Source organism: Marmota monax, unplaced genomic scaffold (genome assembly GCF_021218885.2).
Source record: "Marmota monax isolate L192 unplaced genomic scaffold, Marmota_monax_Labrador192_F-V1.1 WCK01_AAM20220418_F8-fsc00034, whole genome shotgun sequence".
NCBI classification, from domain to species: Eukaryota; Metazoa; Chordata; class Mammalia; order Rodentia; family Sciuridae; genus Marmota; species Marmota monax.
Genome location: NW_026693934.1, coordinates 11,299,788 through 11,325,227, shown reverse-complemented (window position 1 = coordinate 11,325,227; position 25,440 = coordinate 11,299,788). Strand labels below are relative to the sequence as shown.

Sequence of the window (25,440 nt, the reverse complement as noted above, 5' to 3'; positions counted from 1 at the left end):
CTGCGCAGGCTGGGGCTGCAGGAGGCGTGTGGGAGTGGAAGTGCCAAGAGACAGAGGACAAAGTCCTGTAATAAATTACGTGAGCCCAGAGTGCTCGGCCATTTCCTCTTAGGGCCCTTCCGCCTCTTCCTTTATCCTTACTCTATGACACCCCTGGAACTCGGGCACTCTCCTTTCCCGGCTCTTTCAGGTTGTCCAGGGTGGAGGGCCAGGGAGTGCACTGACCCCAGTCCTGACAAGGTAAGCCCCCCATCCTCCCCTAGTGTGGACTTCCAGCTGGGGGAAAGGAAGGAGGGGCTCGGCTCCTCAGCACCCTGGAGGAGGGTCACTAGTCAGGAGCTGGGTTCCGCCGAGGCCCAGAATGGAAGCGGGGTGGGGCAGGTCTGTGGGGTAGAGGGCTGGAAACCAGAAACTTTATTTAGGGGACTCTGGTCCACTGAGCTGCAGGGCTAACCCTGGGAGGCCACAGAAGAGGAGGAAGAGGAGGAGGAGGAGGAGGGAGAAGAGGTGAAGCTGTACTGGCCCTCTGCTAAAGGACAGCAGGCACTGGTGCAGGGGGAATGGCCGGTGCTGGGCTGCCCCAGCTCACAGCCTCCTCACAGCTGGAAGACCTCACCACAGAATCAAGGGACAAGGACAGCCCAGGTACTGATGACCAGGCCCCAGCTGTGCCATAGGTGATGACTCACTGCGTCCTCTCAGCTCTGGTGGCCTTGTTTCCATTTTATGGACACAGAGACGGAGGACCGTGAGAGACCAGGGCCCTAAGGTGAGGCAAGACAAGGTCTGCCTGGCCTCAAAGCCTTCTCAGATGGGGTGTCAGGTTATTGAGGGAATTAGGTGGCTGAGGAGAGGGACAGCCCTTGGACAGACGGGCTCACTGAGGCCTCTTCCTTGAGCTACCAGCCTAAGTGTGCATCCCATTCCCATTTCACAGAGGAGGGATTTGAGATACAGGGTCAGGAAGGACTGGCTTACGTCGGGCAGCCGGCAGGTGTGGGCCCCTATGCTAAATCCCCTAAATTGGGCACAGGTGTTCCCCATGACAAAGCCACCCATTTAGGTCCACTTCACCACTATGGACTTGAATTTCATTCTAATCCATAAGACTCCTGAACTCTGTCACCTGTACTTCTGACCGACAGGCTAGTTCAGGGTTTTTTTATTTGAAAATTCAGTATGACTGGAACCTCCCTGCACCCGGCCCCACCCCAGCAAACTCTTGTTAAGAATCACTCGACTCAACAGCTCTTTGGGTACAAAGCCTTTCCCATTTCTCTGGACCTGCTGGATACCCAACCACCTGCCACTCATGTGATGCTTCTCAGAGATCTACTCCATAGGCATTTGCCTTCGGGCCTCCTGTGCCCTCTTCTCTCAGTGTGGGCCCCTGCAGAGAGCGGGCACAACAGAGAGAGGCATCACCCTGTTGCCTCTGTGCATTTACAGAGCTCTGCATTTGGTGTGTCTTACAATGGCTCTCTTTTCTCCATGCTTATTCAGTTCACATAACAAGCCGTTCAAGGAGAAAGGGCAGGAATGATGTTACATTTCACAGAAAAGGACATTGAGGTTGTTCGGCAAAATGACTTTCCCAAGGTCACTGGACTATGAGCTCCTTGAGGTCATTGGCTGGATCTCCTCAGGATTTTTGCATCCCCTGCAGCCACCCAGGGCTCAGCAGAGCACAGACGTTCTGCACGTGTATACCAAGGGAGTAAACGGAGAAGTATTGAAGTGAAGCTAGGGATGAAGTCAAGATTTCTGATCTGATGTCATTCTAGACTCTTGGATATCTCTTCAAAGTTAATCAAGCTGCTTAAATCATGTTCCTTCACCACCAGCTGTGATGTGAGACTATATAGAGGAAAAATGACCAGTGCATACCAGGAGCACAGTATTCAGGGCATCAAGAGGTCAGAGGAAGAAAACAATCACGGAGCTGAGGACAGGCAGAAGAGGGGAAGGGACCTAAGCAGCCTATAAAAGAAAGTATGGCTTAGTGGTGGTGGGGGAGAGCAGGTGGATGTTCCAGGTGACGGAAATGGCATCCACAAAGATGCAGAGAAAAGATAGGACAGGTCCAGCCTGGTATCGTTGGTAGGAATCACATGTGGGTTTAGGGAAATGACAGGACATGCTCTCTTCTATCTTTGTCCGTTTCTTGTTATTAATAATACAATACCACAGATTGGGTAAGTTACGAAAGAAAGAGGTTTATTGTGGTTCATGGTTCTGGTCCAAGGTTGGGGGGTTGCATCTGGTGGCGGCCTTCTCTCTGGCAGAGTCTTGAGGTGGTATAGGGCTTCAAATGGCAAGAGACAGGAAGTGTGTGTATATTCTCTGGTCTTTTCCTCTTCTTATAATGCCACAGGGATTCAATCATGGGGCCTCTGTCTTGATGATCTTACTTAACCACCTCCCAGAGGCTCTACCTCCAAACACCATTGACAGATCAAGTTCCTACCCTCTTAATACCTCACAACAAGGGTTAAATTTCAACATGCATTTTGGAGGGGACAAACCATAACCTAACCCTAACCCTAACCATTGCAATGAATTTTCATGATGATAGGAATATTCTGTACTACCCCAAACTATAGCCATTAGCTGCATAGGGCTACTAAGCACTTGAAATGCAAAACAAGTAAAAGTAAGGGGCTGAATTTTAACTAAAATTAAATTTAAATAGACACATGTCGTTAATGGTTACTATATTGGAAGGTGCAGGCCTACAGGGCCTTGGGTGAATTCCTTAGTTTTGCCAAACCTCAATTTTTCCAAATATGGAAGAATATAGAAAATAATTATATACCACACATAATTATTATGTCATTGAAGGAAATATTGTATATGCAACTTTTGGCTCAGTAACTGCCCAATAAATGGTTTTCTAATGATTGGAGTGTAACTCAGCCCTTTGTTTCATGGTCTGCCCTTTCTCCAAGGCTGACCATTTACAATCACCCTCTCTGGGACCCAAGTGGGGTCACTTAATAGCCTGGGTCAGCTCTGAATACAGGTGGTTTGGCCACATCACTGTCACCTGCTGGTCTGTGCTGACTTCCCCCTGGTGGTGGCCCTTCCAGATTTTGCCAGCCTTTGCTCTGCTTGGGTGAGGCTTTCAGGCCCAGAACCCTTAGCTCTGGTGCTGTGGGGAGTGGGTAGCAGCTGGCATAGAATAACTTCCAAAGTTTACTCATCCGTCACTCAGTTTCACATGTCCTTTCTGCCCAAAGAACACATGTACCCCTTTGGTGAGCAAAGCATTGTGAGTCCCCCAGTGTAGGTACCCCTTTTGGGCTGGCATCCCATAGGTAAGAGACATAGCTTCTTGGACTTCAGGCTCCTCATCTTTGAGGTGGGATATCTCCAAGGAAAGTACAGGGCTCTTATGCAGCTTAAATGAGAGAATCTAGGCAAAGAATCTGCACACCACCTGGTACCCTGTCCTTCTAGCACACAGACCCCTTACAGCCCCCTCCTAGCCCAGCCACACTCTGTTCTTCCCCACAACTCTACCTCTCTACTTGTCTTTTGACATCTTCTTCCCTACTCCTCCTATATTCCAGTTAAGTGATACCCTGGAAACATGTGCTAGTGGTGTTGCTTCACACTGCTAGCAGCTCTGTGGAGGGCTTTGAGAACCAGCAGCTTACCCTTCTCCCCTTGGGGGATGGTCAACCCATTCTTGTTCCTGAGGTTAGGTGGGACACTGACTCCTGTGGGCTCAGTCACATAGACCTCTTAGGGCTTGAGAAGGAGGCTTGGGATAGGAAGAAGGCATATCACACTTAAAAGGCAAAAACTTTCAAATATACCAGTGCTTCCCCTTAGGATCAGTGATTCACCTGCCTTCCTGGGATCCTAAGGGGAAGCACCTATCCATCCAACCATCCATCCATCCACCCATACATTCATCTACCCACCAGTCTTCCAGACCATCCATGCATCCATCTAACCTCCCATCCATCCGTTAATCCACTCATTCATCTATCCATATACCCATCCACCAACCAACCCACCTACCATCCATCTATCCATCTATCCATCTATTCATCCACCCATCCATCCCTCTATTCTATCCACCAACCCATCTATCCATCCATTCATCCATCCATCATTCAGCAAGCTTTTTTTGAATCACGTCCATGAGTAAGGCACAGTCTAGCTTTCAGGTCTTTTGACATCTTCTTCCCTATTCACAGGTATGGGGGAGACATACACAATAACATATAAAAGCAGGCAGAAAATGGCAGCTTCTCTGTGTGAGGATGACGGTATATGTGTGTGTACATGGGTACGTGTGTGCTCCAAACTCAGATCATGATCAGAAACAGTGAGGTAAGAGAGAGCGTGGGGTGTTTCAGGAACTTCAAGGAATTCAGTGCATCCTGGGGAGGGGGAAGATGTAAGATAGAAGACAGACTCAGAAGGCAGGCAGGCTATGATGCTGAGGATTCTTGAATGCCATAAAGCTACGGCACACTCTTAGCATGGAGAGGCATAATGTGGTCCATTTTTGCATCTTTTAAAGATCACTGGGTAGGGCTGGGGTTGTGGCTCAGCGGTAGAGCATTTGCCTGGCACATGTGAGACCCTGGGTTCGATCCCCAGCACCACATAAAAAAAAATTAAACAAAATAAAGGTATTGTGTCCATCTACAACTAAAAGTATTTTTAAAAAATCACTGGATAATGGGATGAGGATGGATTTGTTTGTTTATTTATTCTAATCAGTTACACATGACAGCAGAATGCTCTTCAATCCATCGTACACAAATTTTTCACTTCTTTGGGTACACAAAGTACAACCATTCATGTAATTATACATGTACCTAGAGTAATGATGTCCATTTCATTCCACCATCTTTCCTACCCCCATGCCCCCTCCCCTCCTTCCCCTTTGGCCCATCCAAAGTTCCTCCACTCATACCATGCCCCCCACATTATATAGATCAGCATATACTTATCACAGAAACCTTCAGCCTTTGGTTTCTTGAGATTGGCTTACTTCGCTTAGCATGATATTCTCTAACTCTGAAGGACGGATTTTTGAAGAGATGAAAAGAATCAAGTTTACCCGGGAAGCTTAGAGAGGCATTACATGATGATTAAGATATGAGAACAATCTTCAGTAGTTGCTAATGTCATTCATTGAGATAGAGAACGCAGGCATGGGCTTGGGGGCTGAGAAGATGAAGCACTGGAGTCACCTTGAGTTGGACGTGCCCATGGCACATCCACTGGAGAAATCCAGAGAAATGGGGCCTTGGTGGATCTGGAGGTGGGTGGGCTTCAAGTTTCTGCTTAGTGTAGAGAAGCCAGGAGCAGGAAACACTGGGTAGCCAGAGTCAAGGCCATGCCCCTCTGTGTCTTTCCACACTTCCCCAAATGGGGGAAATTACTGAAGTAGAATTTTTACTTTATTTTATTTTTTGCCAAAAGAGCTGATGAATGTCCAAGGAAGGACCCTTGGGCATTTCTGAAGGTCAAGAGGAGGTACAGCCCATGAGAGCACCCTGACTGCTGTCTTCAGTGGTATAGGACCCAGTCCCTGGCTTTAATCACTAGATTTGGGAGCTTACAAGGTGAGAGAAGAGTCAGTTAAAGGGAAGAACCACTATTCTCAAGACGGGGGGCTCCACATCATGTGTGCTCATTGTATTTTGTTTTTGTATCCCATTGATGGGTATCATAGGACCACTTTTTCCCCAAAGAGATTTAAGGCAGGTACAGGCTAAGTGGGAATAGAGATGAAGCTAGGAACAGGCTGACAGACAGAGGAGAATTGGAAGGGCCAGGGAGTAGCAATGCAATGAGGGAGCAGCTGCTCAGAGGTAAGCTGGCACTGGGGAGGGGGTAAGGTCAGCAGTTCTGCTGCTCTGTGTCACAGGAAGACCAGGAGGAGTTGCTGGGAAGTAGAGGGCACTGAAATCTGGGGTCAGAAGAACAGCAGTCTGGGGTATGTGACAGGCCACGCCCTGGGATCTGGCAGGACCAGCATGGGGCACTTGGGAGGCAGAGCCTGGTGGTTGGAGGTCAAATGCTATGTGGTTGGTGAGGAGGGAGGACAGCAACTGAACTGGGAACTATGGGAAGCTTAAGTTTCTGCTTAAAGTTTCTGGTGTGGAGAAGCCAGGAGCAGGAAATAATGGGCAGCCAGAGGCAAGACCATGCCCCTCTGTGTCTTTCGTTCTACACTTCCCTGGGACATATGAGGTGGAAACAGGGACCAGACTCACCTCAGAAGAGCTCTCTAGGAGCCAGGGATCAGCTAAGATTCTCTCCACATTTTTTCCCCTTTGGTACTGGGGATTGAACCCAGGGGCTACCACATCCCCAGCCCTTTTTATTTTTATTTTGAGACAGGGTCTCACAGAGTTGTTGAGAGTCTCACTAAGTTGCTGGGGCTGGCCTTAAACTTGCAGTCCTCCTGCCTCAGCCTCCCATGTGGATGGGATTACAGGTGTGAGGCACACACCCAGCTTTTCCCTGCCTTGTTTGTTTGTTTGTCTTTACCTGTGTTTTTTAATTGTTTATTCTAATTTATTATATATGACAGCAGAATGCATTACAGTTCATATTACATATGTAAAGCACGATTTTTCGTCTCTCTGCTTGTATACAAAGTGTATTGACACCATTCATGTCTTTTTCACACATGTACTTAGGTTAATGATGTCCATCTCATTCCACCATCATTTTTTACTGCCTTGCCCACTTCCTCCCCCTACCTCCTCTTTGCCCTATCTGTAGTTTGTCTATTCCTCCCATGTTCCCCCTCCCAGCCCCACTATGAATCAGCCTCCTTATATCAGGAAAAAAAAATACGGCATTTGTTTTTTTGGTATTGGCTCACTTCACTTAGCATTATCTTCTCTAACTCCATTCATTTACCTGCAAATGCCATGATTTTATTCTATTGTATTGCTGAGTAATATTCCGTTGTGTGTATATGCCACAGTTTCTTTATCCATTCATCTACTAAAGGGCATCTAGGTTGGCTCCACAGTTTAGCTATTGTGAATTGTGCTGCTATAAACAATGATGTGGTTGTGTCCCTGTAGTATGCTGTTTTTAAGTCCTTTGGGTATAGACCAAGGAGAGGGATAGCTGGGTCAAATGGTGGTTCCATTCCCAATTTTCCAAGGAATCTCCATACTGCTTTCCATATTGGCTGCATCAATTTGCAGTCTCACCAGCAATGTATGAGTGTACCTTTTCCCCACATCCTCGCCAACACTTATTGTTGTTTGTATGCAAAATAGCTGCCATTTTGACAGGAGTGAGATGAAATCTTAGAGTAGTTTTGATTTGCATTTCTCTAATTGCTAGAGATGATGAGCTTTTTTTTAATATATTTGTTGATTGATTGAATATCACCTTTTGAGAAGTGTCTGTTCAATTCCTTGGCCCATTTATTGATTGAATTATTTGTGTTTTTTTGGAGTTTAGCTTTTTGAGTTCTTTATATACCCTAGAGATTATGCTCTATCTGATGTGTGAGGGGTAAAAATTTGCTCCCAAGCTGTAGGCTCTCTATTGACTTCACTGATTGTTTCTTTTGCTGAGAGAACCTTTTTAGTTTGAATACATCCCATTTATTAATTCTTAATTTTAATTCTTGTGCTGTAGGAGTCTTGTTAAGGAAGTTGGAGCCTAATCCGATATGATGGAGATTTTGGCCTACTTTTTCTTCTATTAGATTCAGGGTCTCTGGTTTAATTCCTAGGTCCTTGTTCCACTTTGAGTTGTGTTTTGTGCATGGTGAGAGATAGGGGTTTAATTTCATTTTGTTGCATATGGATTTCCAGTTTTTCCAGCACCATTTGTTGAAGAGGCTATCTTTTCTCCAGTGTATGTTTTTGGAACCTTTGTATAATATAAGATAACTGTAATTATATGGGTTAGACTCTGTGTCCTCTATTCTGTACCATTGGTCTACCAGCCAGTTTTGGTGCCAATACCATGCTGTTTTTGTTACTATTGCTCTGTAGTATAGTTTAAGGTCTGGTATTGTGATGCTACCTGCTTCACTCTTCTTGCTAAGGATGGCTTTAGCTATTCTGGGTCTCTTATCTTTCCAGATGAATTTCATGACTGCTTTTTCTATTTCTATGAGGAATGTCATTGGGATTTTGATTGGAATTGCATTAAATCTGTATAGTGCTTTTGGTAGTATGGTCATTTTGACAATAGTAATTCTGCCTATCCATGAACAAGGGAGATCTTTCCATCTTCTAAGGTTTTCTTTAATTTCTTTCTTTAGTATTCTGTAGTTTTCATTGTGGTGGTCTTTTGCCTCTTTTGTTAAATTGATTCCCAAGTATTTTATTTTATTTTCTTGAGGTTTTTTTCATTTTTCTTTCAGAGGATTTGTCACTGATATACAGAAATGCCTTTGATTTATGGGTGTTGATTTTTTATCCTTCTACTTTGCTGAATTCCTTTACTAGTTCTAGAAGTTTTCTGGTGGAATTTTTGGGGTCTTCTAGGTATAGAATCATATCATCAGCAAATAGTGCTAATTTGAGTTCTTCTTTTCCTATCTGTATCCCTTTAATTTCTTTCCTCTGTCTAATTGTTCTGGCCAGTGTTTCAAGAACTATGTTAAATAGAAGTGGTGAAAGAGGGCATCCCTGTCTTGTTCCAGTTTTTAGAGGAAATGTTTCCAATTTTTCTCCATTTAGAATGATGTTGGCATAGGGCTTAGCATAGATAGGTTTTATAATGTTGAGATATGTTCCCGTTATCCCTAGTTTTTCTAGTATTTCAAACATGAAAGGGCGCTATATTTTGTCAAATGCTTTTTCTGCATCTATCAAGATGATCATATGATTCTTATCTTTAAGTCTATTAATGTGATGAATTACATTAATTGATTTCCATATGTTGAACCAATCTTGCATCCCTGGGATGAATCCCACTTGATCATGGTGTACAATCTTTTTGATATGTTTTTGTATTTGATTTGCCAGAATTTTATTGAGAATTTTTGTTCCTATGTTCACTAGAGATGTGGTCTGAAGTTTTCTTTCTTTGAGGCATCTTTACCTGGTTTTGGAATCAGGGTAATATTGGCCTCATAGAATGAGCTTGGAAGTGCTCCCTCTTTTCCTATTTCCTGAAATAAATTGAAGAGTATTGGTATTAGTTCTTCTTTAAAGGTCTTATAGAACTCGGCTGTGTGTCCATCTGGTCCTGGGCTTTTCTTGGTTGATAATTTCCCAATGGTGTCTTCTATTTCACTGCTTGAAATTGATCTGTTTAAAATTATGTATATCATCCTGGTTCAATTTGGGCAAATCATATGACTCTAGAAATTTGTCAATGCCTTTGATATTTTCTATTTTATTGGAGTACAAGTTTTGAAAATAGTTTCTAATTATCTTCTGTATTCCTGTAGTGTCTGTTGTGATATTTCCTTTATCATCATGTATGTTAGTAATTTGAGTTTTCTCTCTCCTCTTTGTTAGCATGGCTAAGGGTTTGTCAATTTGATTTATTTTTTCAAAGAATCAACTATTTGTTTTGTCAATTTTTTCAATTATTTCTTTTGTTTCAATTTTATTGATTTTAGCTCTTATTTAACTATTTCCTGTCTTCTACTGCTTTTGGTGTTGATTTGTTCTTCTTCTTCTAGGGCTTTAAGAGGTAATGTTAGGCCATTTGTTTGTTGACTTTTTCTTTTTTTAGGAGATGAACTCCCTGCAATAAATTTTCCTCTTAGTACGGCCTTCATAGTGTCCCAGAGATTGATGTGTTGTATCAGTGTTTTCACTCACCTCTAAGAATTTTTTAATCTCCTCCTTGATGTCTTTTGCAATCCATTGTTCATTCAGTAGCATTTAGTCTCCAGGTGTTGGAGTAGCTTTTATTTTTTATTTTATTATTGATTTCTAATTTCATTCCATTTTGATCTGATAGAATGCAGGGTAGTATCTCTACTTTTTTATATTTGCTAAGAGTTGCTTTGTGGCACAATATACAGTCTATTTGAGAGAAGGATTCATGTGCTTCTGAGAAGAAAGTGTCTTCATTCATTGAAGGATTCTATATATGTCAGTTAAATCTAAGTTATTGTTTTATTGAATTCTATAGTTTCTTTTTTTTTCAGCTTTTGTTTGGCTGATCTATCCAGTGTTGAAAGAGGTGTATTAAACTCACCCAGAATTATTGTGTGGTGGTCTATTTGACTCTTGAACTTGAGAAGAGTTTGTTTGATGAACATAGATGCTCCATTGTTTGGAGCATATAAGTTTTATTATTGTTATGTCTTGTCGATGAATGTCGAAGTTGGGGAGAAGACTGTGTTTCTTCACTTACCAATTGTATTACTCAGCTTTGCATTGTGACCAAAATACCTAAGAACAACTTAGTGGAGGGAAAGTTTATTTTGTCTCATGGTTTCAGAGATTCAGTCCTTGGCCGGCTGACTCCATTGCTCTAGGTCTGAGGTGAGGCTGAACATCATGGCAGAAGGGAGTGTTGGGGGAGCAAGCTGCTTGGCTCATGGCACCTTGGAACAGGAGCGGGACAGGGGAAGGGACAGATATATATTCCAAGGCCACATCCTCAGTGACCTACCTCCTCCAGCCATGTTCTATCTACCTAAAATTATTACCCACTAGTTCATTCAAATTATTAATCCATTTTGGATTAACACATTAGTGAGATTATAGCCCCAATCACTGTCTAAAAGCCCCATGTCTGTATCTTGCTGCGTGGGGGCCATGAGGTTTTGGGGGTACATTTCTAGATCCAAACCATAATATCAGTTGGACAGCTTTGATAAAGTCTCAGCATTTCTTAGTCTCTACGTTCCTGTAATATGCGGATGAAGGTATCTGTTCTCAGAGCTGGTTCCGCTACTGTGCATTCTCAAAGCCACCATCAAAATAATATCCAGGGATAAAATAGACCTTATTATTGCTGTGTGTATATACGTAACTGCATGACCAATGAGATTCTGCAACCTGTACACTCAGAAAAATGAGAAATTATACCCCATCTGATTCAAATGTATGATATGTCAAGATCATTGTATTGTCATATGTATCTAATTAAAACAAATAAAAAAGATGAAAAAAAATAATAATAATATTGAGGGGTCTCATGTGCCTCTTCATGGGACATATATTACTAAGTGTGGGGCAGGCTGTGGTAGGTGCAGAAAATAGGGCAATGAATACCACAGAGCCAGCACCTGCCGCACACTGTCAGTGTGAGGAAGGGAAGGTGCCAGTGCTCAAGGCAGGGTCATGGGTGATGGCCATCTTCTTCAGATCAGGCAGATTGAGGCTCTGGGTACCTCCTCCACCTGCTGGCTGCTAATCAGGCCTGCCCATGGGCTCTCAAAGCACCTGGAGCAGCCAGGTGCCAGGAAGTTGTGAGATGAAGCAGATCTGAGTTCGGTTCCCAGCTGTGTGCTCATTAACTGAGCCATCTTTCCTTGTTGAGTCCCATGTGAAAAATGGGGAGACACCCACCTTCTGGAGTGCTCTGAGGCTTACACATATGTGACATGCGTGTTGCTCTGGTGGCCGCTTAGCTGAGCACTTCCCAGGAGATGTGGTGATGACTGGTTGTCATGGATATCCAACCAGACAACATTTGTGCTCTGGATGACAGGGCACCACCCCACTCCCTGTCAAGTCCACAGATGAATACAAAATAGTCGTTCAATAAAGGGGCAAGACAGTGGAGGCTGAAAGAGCATAATCTTGCACCTGGGATGGGATGGGACTCATGTATCCATTTGTTCAGAGCCATTTAATGATCCAGACATTTAGGAACTGGTTGATGACCATGCACAGCCCTTGCCCTCTGGGAGCTCCACATTCGGGGAACACGACACACTGACCTTCTGCTTTCTCTCTACATACAGGCTGTGTGGAGCTGTTGACCCAGGATGTCGGTGTTCAGGCTGGTAAGAATTGCATTTATTCAATCGAGGGATTATTTGTGGAAGTTACCCAAGGCTGAGCTGAACCACTTCCAAAGAATGAAGAAGAAAGGCAAAGAGACCTAGACGGAAAGTACCACAGATAAGGGAGTTTGAGGAACAAGATAGAATCTATTATCAAAAGACAACAGTTTACTTTAGAAAGCTTCTAGCCACATGCATAGTAATCCCTCTTACATGTAGGGCTTAAAAAAGGGATTTCAAATTTGTTGTCTCATGATGACACTCTAAGATCTCACCCAGAGAAAACAGTCGACTATGAAACAGGGAACAGGGTGGGAATCAGACCCTGGGTCAAGTCACCACTTTGGACTCTGCATCATGTTCCTTTTAGCAAATATCTGTGTTTCAGTGGCCAAGAGATGACTCTGCCTTCAGGAAACAGGGAAACTTTTCGTTTACTCTTGAATCAACAGACAGTGAGAAACTTCCCTTATAGGGAGTTGGGAAAGGCCTTCAGACCACCTGGAATGGAGTGTATATGGCAAGAAGAAGCTGGGAGGCTGGGAAGCTGGGGCCCCCAAACCAACATGGGCATCTTTCCCTGCTCCCCAGATTCCCACCTCTGCCTCTGCCCCACAAAGCCCTGAATAGTGCTGCAAAGTCCTTTCTGATTTAAAAAAAAAAAAGAAAAATGCACACACTGTTCTCCCACACACAGTAGCCATTCTCCCCAGGTGCTGGATCCACACTGCTGGGAGGGGCCCCATCACCAAGCAAGAGCCCCAAGGCTCCTAGGACTGGGCCCTGGCAGCTTCTGACCTTCTGAATGGGCAGCGAGGGTTGGTGGTTATTGTTTTTAAATTTTACAGACTGGAGATGAGGCCGTTTTCATCTGTGATTCATCCATTTATTCCTGCAGTCTAAAACTTTGCAAGGGCTTTTGGTTACCGCATTGCAAACATTAGACTTGGCACTGTACTAGATCATGATATTTTTAAACTTATTTTTAACTGATGCATAAAAACAAAATTTGTACATATTTACAAGGTGCCACGTGGTTTTTGATACCTGTATATATACATTGTGTAAAGTTCAAATCAGGATAAACACATTGTCTTCATCAGCTTTTCATTTCTGTGATCAAAATGTGTCACAAGAATAGCTTAGAGGAGGAAAGGGTTATTTTGGCTCACAGGTTCGGAGGTTCAGCCGGATCCAAGGCAGAAAGGCATGGCAGAGAAAGCTGCTTAGCTGATGGTAGCCAGGAAAGGGAGAGAAGGAGGAGAGAAGGAGAGAAAGAGAGAGATAGGAAAGGGACCTGGGAGAAGATAAACCCCTAGTGACCTACTTCCCCCCTTCCGGGGCACACCCCCAGTGACCTGCTTCCTTCAAATAAGTGAGACCTCCTTGCAGACTATCTAGCTATCAGTGGATTATTAATCTGCTAGGGTCGTCAAAGCTCTCAGGATTCAGTCACTGCCTAAAACACCCACCTCTGAACCTTGCTGCATTGGAGACCGTGCTTTTAACACATGAACTTGGGGGGGACGTTCCAGATCTAAATCAGAACACAAGGCAAAGCCAAACCTATTTCACCAAGGAAGGTGCCATGGCAGGCATCAGCTGGAATGTCTTCCAAGTGGCACAGACGTTAGTCTGCACGATTAACTTCAAGCAGAGTTTGGGAAGACACCTTCTGGGGCTGTATTACTCATAATCACAACTGCAGGCTCCCTCGGTCTTCTAAGATTGCAAGTTCTTTGAGGGGAGGGTTGTCATCTTTATTTATCAATGAATCCTTCAGAGGCCCAAGTGATTGCTAAATAAAAGGCAGAATCCCCCACTAGGTTCCCACTGCCTCCCAGTAGCACCAAACTGGGATCTAAGCTTCCAACACATGGACACTTGAGGGTCATTAAAAATCCAAGTGATACTGGGTAGGGGTTAAAAACCAGGTCTGTCTGACTTCAAAGGCACTTTCTATTAGTTTGATCAGGCTGCCGTAAGAAAATATGACAAACTAGGGGGCCTAAATGACAGACAATCACAGTGCAGTCAACCCATTCCTTATCAGACAGGGAAGAGATCTCATGAATGAGCACCCAGGTAGGGGGGCATTTCTAGGAGAAATACAGCACCAACCATCAGTCCCTGCCAATGGGAGGAGCCTCAAGTCTATTGATGGAACTGCACTGGGGCTGAAACCCCAGGTATCGCTGCTGGAGAGTCCTTGATGACTCCACTACAAGGCACCAAGCCACCTCCAGCCCATCTCTCCTACTAGGAGAAGAGAAGCATGGCAGGTGGGCACACGGGAGCCCTGCTCATGCCAGCGAGTGGGCCGAAGAGCTGCCTGTCTTGGTAGATGTCAGTGTGAAGGCATCTGAGAACCAGGTGCTCAGGAGTGAGAGTGGCCTTTACAGCTTTGGGTTTCTGTGTAGTCACCTCCGTCTCTGACTGGTGCTCCCTCTTCCTCTGCATGCTGAGCTGCAAAAAGAAAGCAACACAGGCCACAGAGGTCCCTGCTTCTGTAAATCAGCCTCTATTCCTTGAACCTCAACATGCACTTCCACTTCCTTTGCAGTTGACAGCTCCTGATTTTCCCCCTTCTTGCCCATTCTTGCCAGGATTCAGTTGCTTTTGAACAGACATCACAGAGTTCAGGAAGAAGTTCTGTTTTCTGCCACTTGGCTTCCCATTTATTTCCCAGGGCACCTCTGGCCAAATGGCAAACCCATTGCTCCTTACTTTGCATAATCCATACTCCAGTTCTGTTAGTTCTTCTTCCAGGTCCGGTTGGGCAGACACCTCATCACTGGGCTTACCCTGGAGATAGTTTCTCTCTTTTTTTTTTTTTTTTTTTTTCATTTCTGGTTAATGTCAATTTTGCTGTGAGAAGCTCATCATATATCTTTGACTTTAAATCTTCTCACTTTGGTGACTGGCCAGCTGTTTTCACTGCACAATGCCCACATTTACACTGAAATTTCAGCCTGGTCCTAAGAGAGCTTGTCCTCAGTCTCTGAGAGTTTGTATGTAATTTAATTAACTTGATACAGTGTATTTTCCTGCTGTCTTCTGCATCCTGTAATAAATGCTCCTTGCTATAAGTGGAAGAGTGTGGCTGAGGGACGCAGCTCACATAATTTAGCTATTATTATTAATGTTGTTGTTGTTGTTGTTTGCCATACTGGGGATTAAACCCAGAGGCACTCTACCACTGAGCTACAGTCCCAGCCCTTTTTATTTTATTTTTAAATTTTGAGACAGGGCCTTGCTAAGTTGCTTAGGCTGGCCTCCAATTCCCAATTCTCCTGCCTTAGCCTCCGTGGTTGCTGGGATTACAGGCATGTGCCACCGAGCCTAGCTAACTTTTATTTTTATAAAGTTGTGTAGGCATACAGCTTACAAGAGTCAGTGCCCCACTTCCTCTTCCCTAGAAGTGACCACCACCAACCCTTCTAGTTGATCCCTTCAAATTTTCCATCCGTGTCTGTAAAGAGGTTATGATGATACTTGATATTTGGGTTTTCAATGTTATCTATCATTGGCTTTCCTCTAGGTACAAAAGGACTTAGATCCTCACCCCTACTCCCCAGCTCTCCTTGGCTTACTCTGACTCTGCAACCTCTCTGTACTACAGCTGTATCATATATTTTGACAGTGTATTGCCTATTGCTTTGTTCTTTTTGGTAAAGATGACTTCTGTGGGAGACCATCCTTGCACGTGACTGGGTCACACTCCCCGGCTGGGTGCTGAGGCACTCAGTCGAAGAAATGTGGCAGAGCTTTCCCCACCCTTCTTGGGTTCCAGGGTCAGTGTCTCGTGCATGGGTGTCTTGCTACAGCCCCATCGATGAAGCTACGCTCACCTGTTCCTTTGTAATATAACCCCTTGCCCTGTTTAGGATAGAATCTTCCATGGAAGTGCCTGTGTGTGTCCCCTTCTCTTACTGTGCCCTTGGGTGTGGCCTACCCAGGTGTCAGTCAACCTGCTGACACTGGACATTATGAAGAAAGACTCAGCCCCCTGAAACCTGACCCCTTGCCTCATTTGAATGGCTTCTCCTCAATAAAAGGGGTCAGAGCGTGCTCTCGCTCTTTCTCTTTCTACAGACCCTTAAGGTCAGAGGAGCTGTCACAGCTACCCCAAAGAAAAAGGTATTTGTGTCTCTTGTGTGGTTATTTTGCGCAGCCGAGTTAGCCCAGTTCAACTGGAGTGATCCCTGAGCCTTTTAGTCGCGACCAGAAACCCGGCAGACTTCAGCTGTGTGTGTGTGTGTGTGTGTGTGTGTGTGTTTCCATACAAATTTCAGGATTGCTTTTTCTTTTTTTTATATATATATTTAGTTGTAGATGGACACAATACCTTTATTTTATTTGTTTATTTGTATGTGGTGCCGAGGATTGAACCCAATGTCCCATGTGTGCTAGGCAAGTGCTCTACCACTGAGCCACAACCCTGGCCAGGATTGCTTTTTCTTGTTCTGTCAAAAAAATGTCATTGGTATTTTAATAGGAATTGCACTGAATCTGTACCGGATTTGATTTTTATTTTTCTTGGACCAGGTCATTTTTTCCCCCTGGTACCGGATCTCTCTCCCCCCATTTCTGGTACCTGGAATCTGTCTTCTGTTTACAGATTCAAGGTTTCTTTAATTTCTGAAAAGTTATCTTGAATTGTATCTTTAATAACTTTGATGCTTTTTTCTTCCCTTTCTAGCTTTCTTCTTTGGATACTCTGTATTTTTTCCCGTCTTCTGTGTATCTATCTTTTTCTTCCTAATTCTATTTTCTAAAAATTTCCTTGTCATTTTGCTCACTCTTTTCTTTCCTATCTTTAGGATTCTTGTCCTAATTTTGCTGTCAGTACATGTTTTAGTCAGCTTTTTTTGCTGCTGCGACTGAAAGACTGTAGAGGAGGAAAGGTTTGTTTCAGGCTCAAGGTGAGGCAGGACATCAAGGCGGAAGAGTGTGGCTGAGGGACGCAGCTCACATGAAGATCAGAAAGCAGAGAGAGAAGCTTTACTCTCCAGATACAAATGTATATCCAAAGCCACGCCCCAAACCCCACCTCCTCCAGCCACACCCTCCCACTTAAATTACCACTCAGTTAATCCCATCAGGAGATCAATTCACTGATTGGGTTAAGACTCTTATAACCCAATCATTTCTCCTCTGAACCTTCTTGCATTGTCTCACATGTGAGCTTTTGAGGGACACCTCGCATTCAAACCTAACAATGCATAGTCTCCTGTTGTTTTTTTTTTTCCTTTTATTTCCAGTTAATTTATTTCTTACCCTTCATTTCTTTCTCGAACTCTGCCAACTCATACCTCTTCAGTCTCAGTTGTCTTGCTATCTAGTTCCTGAGTTCTTTGGCCTCTGAGGTGCACTTTGGTATATTTTAATACATGATGGTGAAATACTTGGCTTTTACTTTCTACTGCTCTGAAAGGCTTTGTTTTGGGGATTTCTGTTTTTGTTTTTCTTCTTCTTTGAATGCTCTTTTCCTCCCTTGGATTTCAGTATCTTCGTATTAGGCCTGTGCTGGCTCCTTTGGGTTTATTCTCCTTGGAGTGGGATTAACTTTCTTGGATCAGCAAGTTCAGGTGTGGTTGATGCCATGTTGCAGGCTAGCATTGACTTTTTAGTCTGCCCCTCTCCCTGCCAATGGATTTGGGTACTGTCGGGCTCTTCACAGGGCAAAGCTTCCCTTTCCCACTTCGCAGATAGACTGCTTCCTGCAAATATGGCATCTCGTTTCTTAGAGCCAAGTCAGGCCAAGGAAGCTCCTATTACCACTTCTTGCCCTTTCTCTGCTGATGCAATGAGACATGCTGCATTAGAATGTGTTGGACTTGGAGAAATGAACTTTTCCAGCTCTTTCTGGAATCTGCAGCTGGGGCCCTCTTTTCAGCTTCGTTCTTCATCTTTTACCAGAATGCTCTCCGGCCTGCTCAATGGCTCATCCATCTTCTACTTTCACTGAAAATGGTGTTTTGTTTCTGTTTCTCATTCTCCTAGTTGCTTGCTGTAGATTTCCGAGAGGATGCAAGTGAGAAGTTCAACTCCTGTTGTCGTTTTCATTTGCTCTAAACCACCCCACCTCACTATTTTCATAAATAGTGGCTGAATTTGGTTACTGTTGTCTTTCTCTATGATGGTCACTGTGGGGGAGCTCCTGTCTTTGGTGGACTTACTGTCCCAGGCAGGGTAGAGACAAAGCAAGAAGGTGAATAGACAGTGTTTGGTACCTGCCTATTGGGCAGTACAGATGACACATGCTCAGAGGAGACCAGAGAGGGAAAGGAGGAGAGGAAGGGGAAAGAGGTAAGAGAGGGAGGGATGGAAAGAGAGTGGGGGAGAGAAGAAAGGAAAGGGAGAGAGAGGGAAGAGAAGGGGAAGGGGAAGAGGAGGGTGGTGTGGGAGAGAGGGAGGGAGAGGGAGGAAGGGAGAAAGAGAAGAGAGACAGAGCCACCTAGGAGCTCCAGATTAAAAGGACAGCCAGCCCCAGGACAGGTAAGTCTCCAGTGGGAAAGGGAAGAGAAACAGGGATCAGACCACTGTCTCCTCTCTGCCCTCCAGGGTGACCATGTGTGGCTGGAGCCTGCCTCTACCAACAAGGCTGAAGTGGCTATCGGGGGCATCATCAAAGAAACCAAGCCAGGCAAGGTCTTGGTCGAGGATGACGAGGGCAAGGTCAGTGTTGGGGGCTTTCCCCTGTGCCCATCCCACTGGGGCCCCAGAGCCCACTGCCTCTGCTGCTCCCCAGCATTGAGGGTTCAGAAGCCCAAGATCTCTGTGGCAGGACAGACCACGGTGAAGTCCTGCCCTGGAGAACATTATGTGTTCCTCTTGGGGATGTTTCAAGAGTTGCATCCTGGGGAAAGGAAGAGAATTAGGAGAGCAGGAGGGAGGGGGAAGGGCAAGGGCAGGTGGGGGAGAGCTGAAAGCTGGTGTTCAGAGTGAAGGGGAGTTGGAGGGAAGGTGGGCCAGAAACCTGTGGAGGGGGGAGGAAAGGGCAGAAATGCAGAGGTGAGGGTTGGCTCCTTAGGGTGGCCAGACCTGAAGCTCACCCACCTGGAGGAGGCAGGGGCCACTGAGGGCAGAGCGGTGAGGCTAGGGTTGCAAGGCAAGCATCCAGCTGGTCACCTCACTCTTCAGGCTGACCAACTGCCCTGCCCAGACAGGCTCCAGGGTGCAGCTCCTGCAGACATGGCCTAAAGGAGAAACTTCTAGACTGGTGCCTAGAAGCTCCAGATTACGGAAGCCACGTGGAGCCACGTAGAACCTCCCACTTGCATAATGCTGTATGGCTTTTCAAAAACACTTTCACTGCTCAGTGTTATGGCACACTCCTAAATTCCCAGTGACTCAGGAGATTGAGGCAGGAGGAGGATCCCAAACTCAAGGCCAGTCTGAGCAATTTAGCAAGACCCTGTCTCAAAATTAAAAATAAAGAAAGGGCTGGGGATGTAGCTCAGTGGTAGAGCACCCCTGGCTTCAATCCCAAGTACCACATATACACAAATAAGTCCTTTTAAAAATTAGCAATCCCTCTATATTAGCCAACATGTTAAAAAGAACATGCATCATAACCAAATGGGGTTTACCCTGGAAATACAAAGTTCCTGCAACATTTTGAAAATAAATCAGTATAAGTCACCAAATCAGTAGACAAAGAAAAAAAACATATATTTGTGTTAATAGATACAAGAAAAAGCATTTGACAAAATTCAACATCCATTTATGATTTTTTTAAAAAACACTTTTATTTGTACTTATTCCAACAATGGTGAGGCCCCAGCTGTAAATTGACCTCAAATCTAACTTGTAGCTACCAGCTCCTCCACCCCAGCCTAAGGTTTGGCCCCAGCCCAGCTACATATGTACCCCAGGCCCTTGACACATGCTGACCAAAACCACAGTTGGACCTGATTTTGTCACATGTGTCACTTGACCTAAGCCACAGACTGATCTTGGCCAGAGACTGGCCATCAGCCCCAGGTCAGCTCATCTGTGCTCATCACATGAGTCACCTTGTGCCTGGCAATGTGGAGAAGTAGGGTACTAGGGGACTGGTCCATGTGGAGGCTGCCCATCAAGGGAGTCTGTGTCCATCATTCCAGGAACACTGGATTCAAGCAGAGGACTGTGGTGTTCTTAGCCCCATGCACCCCAACTCTGTTGAGGGTGTAGACGACATGATCCGCCTGGGGGACCTGAACGAGGCAGGCATGGTGCACAACCTCCTGATCCGCTATCAGCAGCACAAGATCTATGTGAGTCCCCCTACCCTGTGTCCATCTGGGAACCTTCCATGGGGGTGAGACTGTGACCGCCCAGGGGATCTGGAGCTAGGCACCACTCCCCGTATCCTCACTGTATGAGGAGGTGGGGGTGTCCGGCCTTTCTCAATCTCTGTTTCTAACACAAAAGAAGCAGGGATCAGACCCTTGAGGAGAGGAAGCTGATGTGTGCTGAGAGCATAGTACCTGGCACACACTAGGTGCTCTGAGTGCTGCCCTTTCCTCTGTCTGTTGCTGAGCGAGGACCTGCTCTGACAGGTCAGGTAGACACTGAAAGACAATGGGATGAGCACAGCTTCCTGTTCCCACCCCTCAACTCCTAGGCATGTCACAAACAGGGTAACCTGATGGAGCATTCCAGTCCTCCTGAAAGTGACATCCAAGACTCCGGTGCCCCCACCCACCAGTTGAGGAGGGAGTGTTCTGTCTGAATAATGTGGATCAGAGCCCCTGAGACTGAGAACAACAAGATAACCTGAACTGTACCTCATCCTTTGCAAAGTGCTCATGCAGACATCCTTGATCTGACCCTCTTCACCTTGAAGGCAGAGGATAATTCTGTGTCTTATGGTGGAGGTTTCCCTGCCCCACCCCCATAAGGGCAGCTGGACCTAGTTGAGGGCTGCCAATGAACAGGTGGTCCTAGGCTGTGGTCCCAGGACTGGGGCTTGTCCCTGAGACCTGGAGTCCACAGAAGGTGCAGTTGGGATCAGTGAGGGCTACAGCCTTTACAGAGGCTCCTGCAGGAAGCAGGTAGAACTTCATTTCATACGTTCAGCCCATTTTATCAAGTCCCTCATAAGCACCAGGCAGGGTGCTGAACATGTAATCTTATTTTGAATGTGTCCAACGGAAGCTCACCTTCCTGGTGGACACCCCAGCTTCCCTGAGCATCTGAGAGTGTGAGTCTTTCCTCCTTGCCCAGAATCAAACCCTACTTTCCACCAGAGTCCGCAGTCCTGGTAACCCTCAAAGGGTGGCACCCAAGGCCAAGGCCAGGGCCAAGTAGCTCTTCCCTAGGGCAGAGACACTAATCACCTCCTGTTTCCTTCCCTAGACATACACAGGCTCCATCCTGGTGGCCGTGAACCCCTTCCAGATGCTGCCCCTGTACACCCTGGAGCAGGTGCAACTCTACTATGGCCGCCACGTGGGGGAGCTGCCCCCGCATGTCTTCGCCATTGCCAACAGCTGCTACTTCAGCATGAAGAAGAACAAGAAGGACCAGTGCTGTGTCATCAGGTGGGGCTCAGGTGCCCATGATTCTGGGGGCCAGAGGGGTCAGCCATTGCTCAAACATCCTGCAAAGGAAGGAAGGAACAACCCCTTTCCCTAAAGCATGTGTGACCAACATGCCTTTGAGGCTGGTGTGATTTTTTTTTTTTTCAATTGCACTGGGGATTGCTTAACCACTGAGCCACATCCCTTGCCCTTTTTAAATTTTAAGGCAGGGTCTCTCTAAGTTGCTTAAGGCCTAGCTAAGTTGCTGAGGCTGGCTCTTATTCAGCTGCAAATACCCCTCTGAAGGGCACACAGATCACCTGGAACTGTCCCCTGCTGCCCCTCCCCCAGGATATGTCCCTCCAAAGCATCCTTCTTTCAGAACCTGGTTTTTCACTGGATCACCAGGGCCTGGGTGTTTCCAGCCTTCAATAAATGTTTCTTGAGGCAAGGAAGAAAGGTGGAATGGCTGCTTTAGAAATGGGGCCCAGACAGGCCCTTGGGAGAGCAGGGCTCAAACTGAGAGTGAGATCTCACTCAAAAATAAAATCTTAGGGCAGGCCTCAGGCGAGCTCCAAGAGCAGCTCACAGGCCTCTCAAGTCCTCGTCTGGCCTGGCCTGGCCTGGCCTCTCTCTTCCTGTGACCACAGGACCTCCTGCTGCCAAAGGAAAGGGAGAGGAAGAGGGAAAGGGAGGTGAAGCGGGAATTGGGCTGCAGAGCATCTGGACTGATGTGCCAGTAGTCATTCATTTATTCGTTTTTGGTCCATTAGTTCATTTGAGATTTTATCATGTCCTAGCCACACGCCCCTCACAGGTCTGACATGGGTAACGGCTGCAGGTAAAACCCCTGCCTTGTGGAGCTCACATTCTAGGGCATGCTGCTTCAGGTGTAAGGGAGATCAGGCACAGCCTCTCTGAGCAGGGACATTGTTTCAACCAGAGACATGAATGATGTTCTATAGCATAGGTGATCATATTTAATGTCCTCAGTCACCCTCTGAGGAAGATATTCCTATTTTACTGTTAGGGAGAGATTGAGACCGTTTCTCAGTGGCATACAGCAGGGAAAGGGAGAAGACAGAGATCTGTCCCAATCTGTCTCCCAAGACAGGATGACCTGCTTGCTGCAAGAGGCCTCCTGAGCTGAGCTAGACTGCATGACAGCTGGCCAGGAAGCTCACAGGGCCGGCTTCTACCTGGAGGGTGGCAGTGCTGATGGGGTGTGGGCTGAGAAGAGGAAAGAGTTCCTTAGTACCCAGCATGCTGTAATGAACAGAACATCATTTTAAGTCAAACTGGGCTCTCTCGTCCATTTTCTGCTGCTATAATAGATTACAAGACTGGGTGAATTATAAATAGTGGAAGTGCATTTGGCTCATGGTTCTGGAAGCTGGGAAGTTCAAGGTAGAGGCGCACATCTGGTGAGGACCTTGTGCTACATGAGAAACACGGCATATGTCGTAACTTGGAGAGAAAGTGCACAGAGGGTGAGTGGGGTCAAACTTATCTTTTCCTCAAGAGCCCACTTCTGAAACAATAGCACTAATACATCTTTTACCTAATCCCCTGCTTCTTAATACTGTCACTGTGGCAATTAAAGTTCAACAAGGAGCTGGGCACAGTGGTATGTACTTGTAGTCCCAGCTACCTGGGAGGCCAAGCAGGAGAATCAGCTGAGCCCTGGAGTTTGAGACTAGCGGGAGCCAATCTCAAAAAACAAACAAACAATAAGAGTTTTTTTTTTATTTTTCCAAAATGAGTTTTGGAGGGAATATTCAAACCATAGTAACTAGCACACACCCCCCCACATACTCCCGCTCTGCCGAACTGTGAGCAAGTCCCCTTAATTTCTCTTCCCTTGTGAAATTGGCAGGTTATTTGATGAGTTCCTGTTTGTGGCAGGTGCTCACAGGGGTCTGTGACTATGACTGGAGATTGTTGGTTTGACTCTGCTTTGTTGGCATAGCAAATGTGAACACCTTGATCATGGGTTCTTCAAAAGGTTATACTTTCAGAGGAAATAATATTTGTCTGGAATTTACTTCAAATAGTACAGGTGGAGCTGGTCACAGTGGCACATGTCTGTAATCCCATCGACTTGGGAGGCTGAGGCCGGAGGATGGTCTCAAGGCCAGCCTCAGCAACCTAGCAAGATCTCGTCTCAAAATCAAAAATAAAAGGTCTTGTTCATTCATCTGTATTTATGGGGCACTGTACCAAGTGGCTCTGGAATGAGCCAGATCTGACTGTGCCAAGGAGTTTGCAGCCAAGCAGTGAAAAAAAGACAAACACATCAATAACTTCTTCAACATTGATTATCTGAGGGCCTCAGGAAGGGGCCATGCTGTGAGATCTCTGCATGGGGAAAAGGTGTCCCTGTTAGAGTGGGACCAGAAAACAGGCTTTGGGTGGATTTGAAGGAGAGTTGAGAGGTGTTGAAAAAATAGTTTTTCTATGGACTCATGTCCTTGCATGTCTCTTTGGCAGTGGTGAGTCTGGGGCTGGAAAGACGGAGACCACCAAGCTCATCTTGCAGTTCCTGGCCACTGTCAGTGGCCAGCATTCCTGGATTGAGCAGCAGGTCCTGGAGGCTAATCCCATCTTGGAAGGTAAGTGGTCACCCTGGGGAATTGCCCTCCTCTCCCAGCCCCTTAGATGGGAGCCTTCCTGCAGGAAGAGAGAGGGTAAGTCATAAACCTCCATATGGAAGCATGGGGCTCCCTGGCACCAGGAAAGGAGTTGACTGATAACTTCATAAACTTGCATTATGTACGTTTTACACAGGATACAAGAAGTATTCCTCTTAAAAGGGGCTCCAAGATTAAATCAATTTGGGAAATATCAGCTGCATCTGTTTAGGTCCCCTGAGAAGCAGTTACTGGACTACATACAGTTAGTGTTGCAAGGTTTTTTTTGAGGGGGTAGCACAGAGAATAAAACGGGAGGAAGTAGGAGTGAGCAGGGCAAAGCTTCAGATGGTGATGCTGATTGGATACTTCAGAAGGAAAGAGGAAAAGAAGGAGAATAGGGTGAGGAGAAGTTCAAGCTTGGTTTAATGTTCTGCTGCCACCCTTTTGAAATTCTCACTTTTAGCAAGAGGCCCCACAGTTTGATTTTGCAGCAGGCCCACAAAGCTTTGTCAACCCAACGAAGGCCTCTGGATCAAACTGCTCCTTAGAGGAGTCCTTAGATCCAGAGTCACCCAGGTTTAGTCCCTGGTAAGCATGGCCCAAGAAATCTGTGACCTCAGCCCCAAAGCTGCCAGCTGCTATACAACACAATCTCCCATTTCCTTATGACTGGGATGGGCTTTACGTACAATAAAAAATCACCTTTAAAAAAATGTTTATTTAGTTGTAGGTGGACACACAGTATCTTTATTTATGTTTATGTGGTGCTGAGGATTGAACCCAGTGCCTCACCATATGAGGCAAGTACTTTGCCACTGAGCTACAACCTCAGCCCCAAAATATCACCTTTTTTAATGTACAGATTCATGATTTTTAACAGACACATTCATTCCCATAACCCACCCATCATAATTATGTAGAATATTTCCATCACTCTCCAAAATTGCCCTCGTGTCCCTTTATAGTTAATCTATCTTTCCAGCCCCCGCCCCTGGAAACCACGGATTTGGTTTTTATCCCCCTGAAGTTTTGGTCTTTTCTGGAATATCCTAGATATGAAATCACTCAATCTGTCGACTTTTGGTGATTACACTAGCATACACTGGCGATACTCATTAATGTAATGCATTTGGGGTTCTTTTATGTTATTTTCCTCTATCCACAACCCATTCCTTTTAACATTGAGTGGAATTTCATTCTATGGAGTTACCAACACTTTGTCTATTTCCCAATTGATGGATACCTAGGTGGTTTATAGGTTTTAGAAATTATGAATAGAGCTTCTACAAACACTCACTATATGGGTTTTTGTGTGAACATTTTTTTCTCTTGAATAAATATGCAAGAGTAAAATTGTTGGCTC

At 45.5% G+C, this 25,440-nt stretch overlaps 1 protein-coding gene across 1 annotated transcript in view; it reads left to right on the top strand.

Moving 5' to 3' along the window:
* The first annotated feature begins 96 nt into the window (after nucleotides 1-96).
* The window catches only part of Myo7b (myosin VIIB), an 86,372-nt gene continuing 61,028 nt past the window's right edge, over nucleotides 97-25,440 (top strand). Inside the window, exons 1-6 of the mRNA XM_046463676.2 lie at nucleotides 97-240; nucleotides 11,891-11,932; nucleotides 18,500-18,613; nucleotides 20,044-20,196; nucleotides 21,281-21,465; nucleotides 23,935-24,056. Coding sequence (XP_046319632.1) covers nucleotides 11,915-11,932; nucleotides 18,500-18,613; nucleotides 20,044-20,196; nucleotides 21,281-21,465; nucleotides 23,935-24,056 — 592 coding nt within the window. The 5' untranslated portion in view covers nucleotides 97-240; nucleotides 11,891-11,914. The remainder of the gene's footprint in view (nucleotides 241-11,890; nucleotides 11,933-18,499; nucleotides 18,614-20,043; nucleotides 20,197-21,280; nucleotides 21,466-23,934; nucleotides 24,057-25,440) is intronic.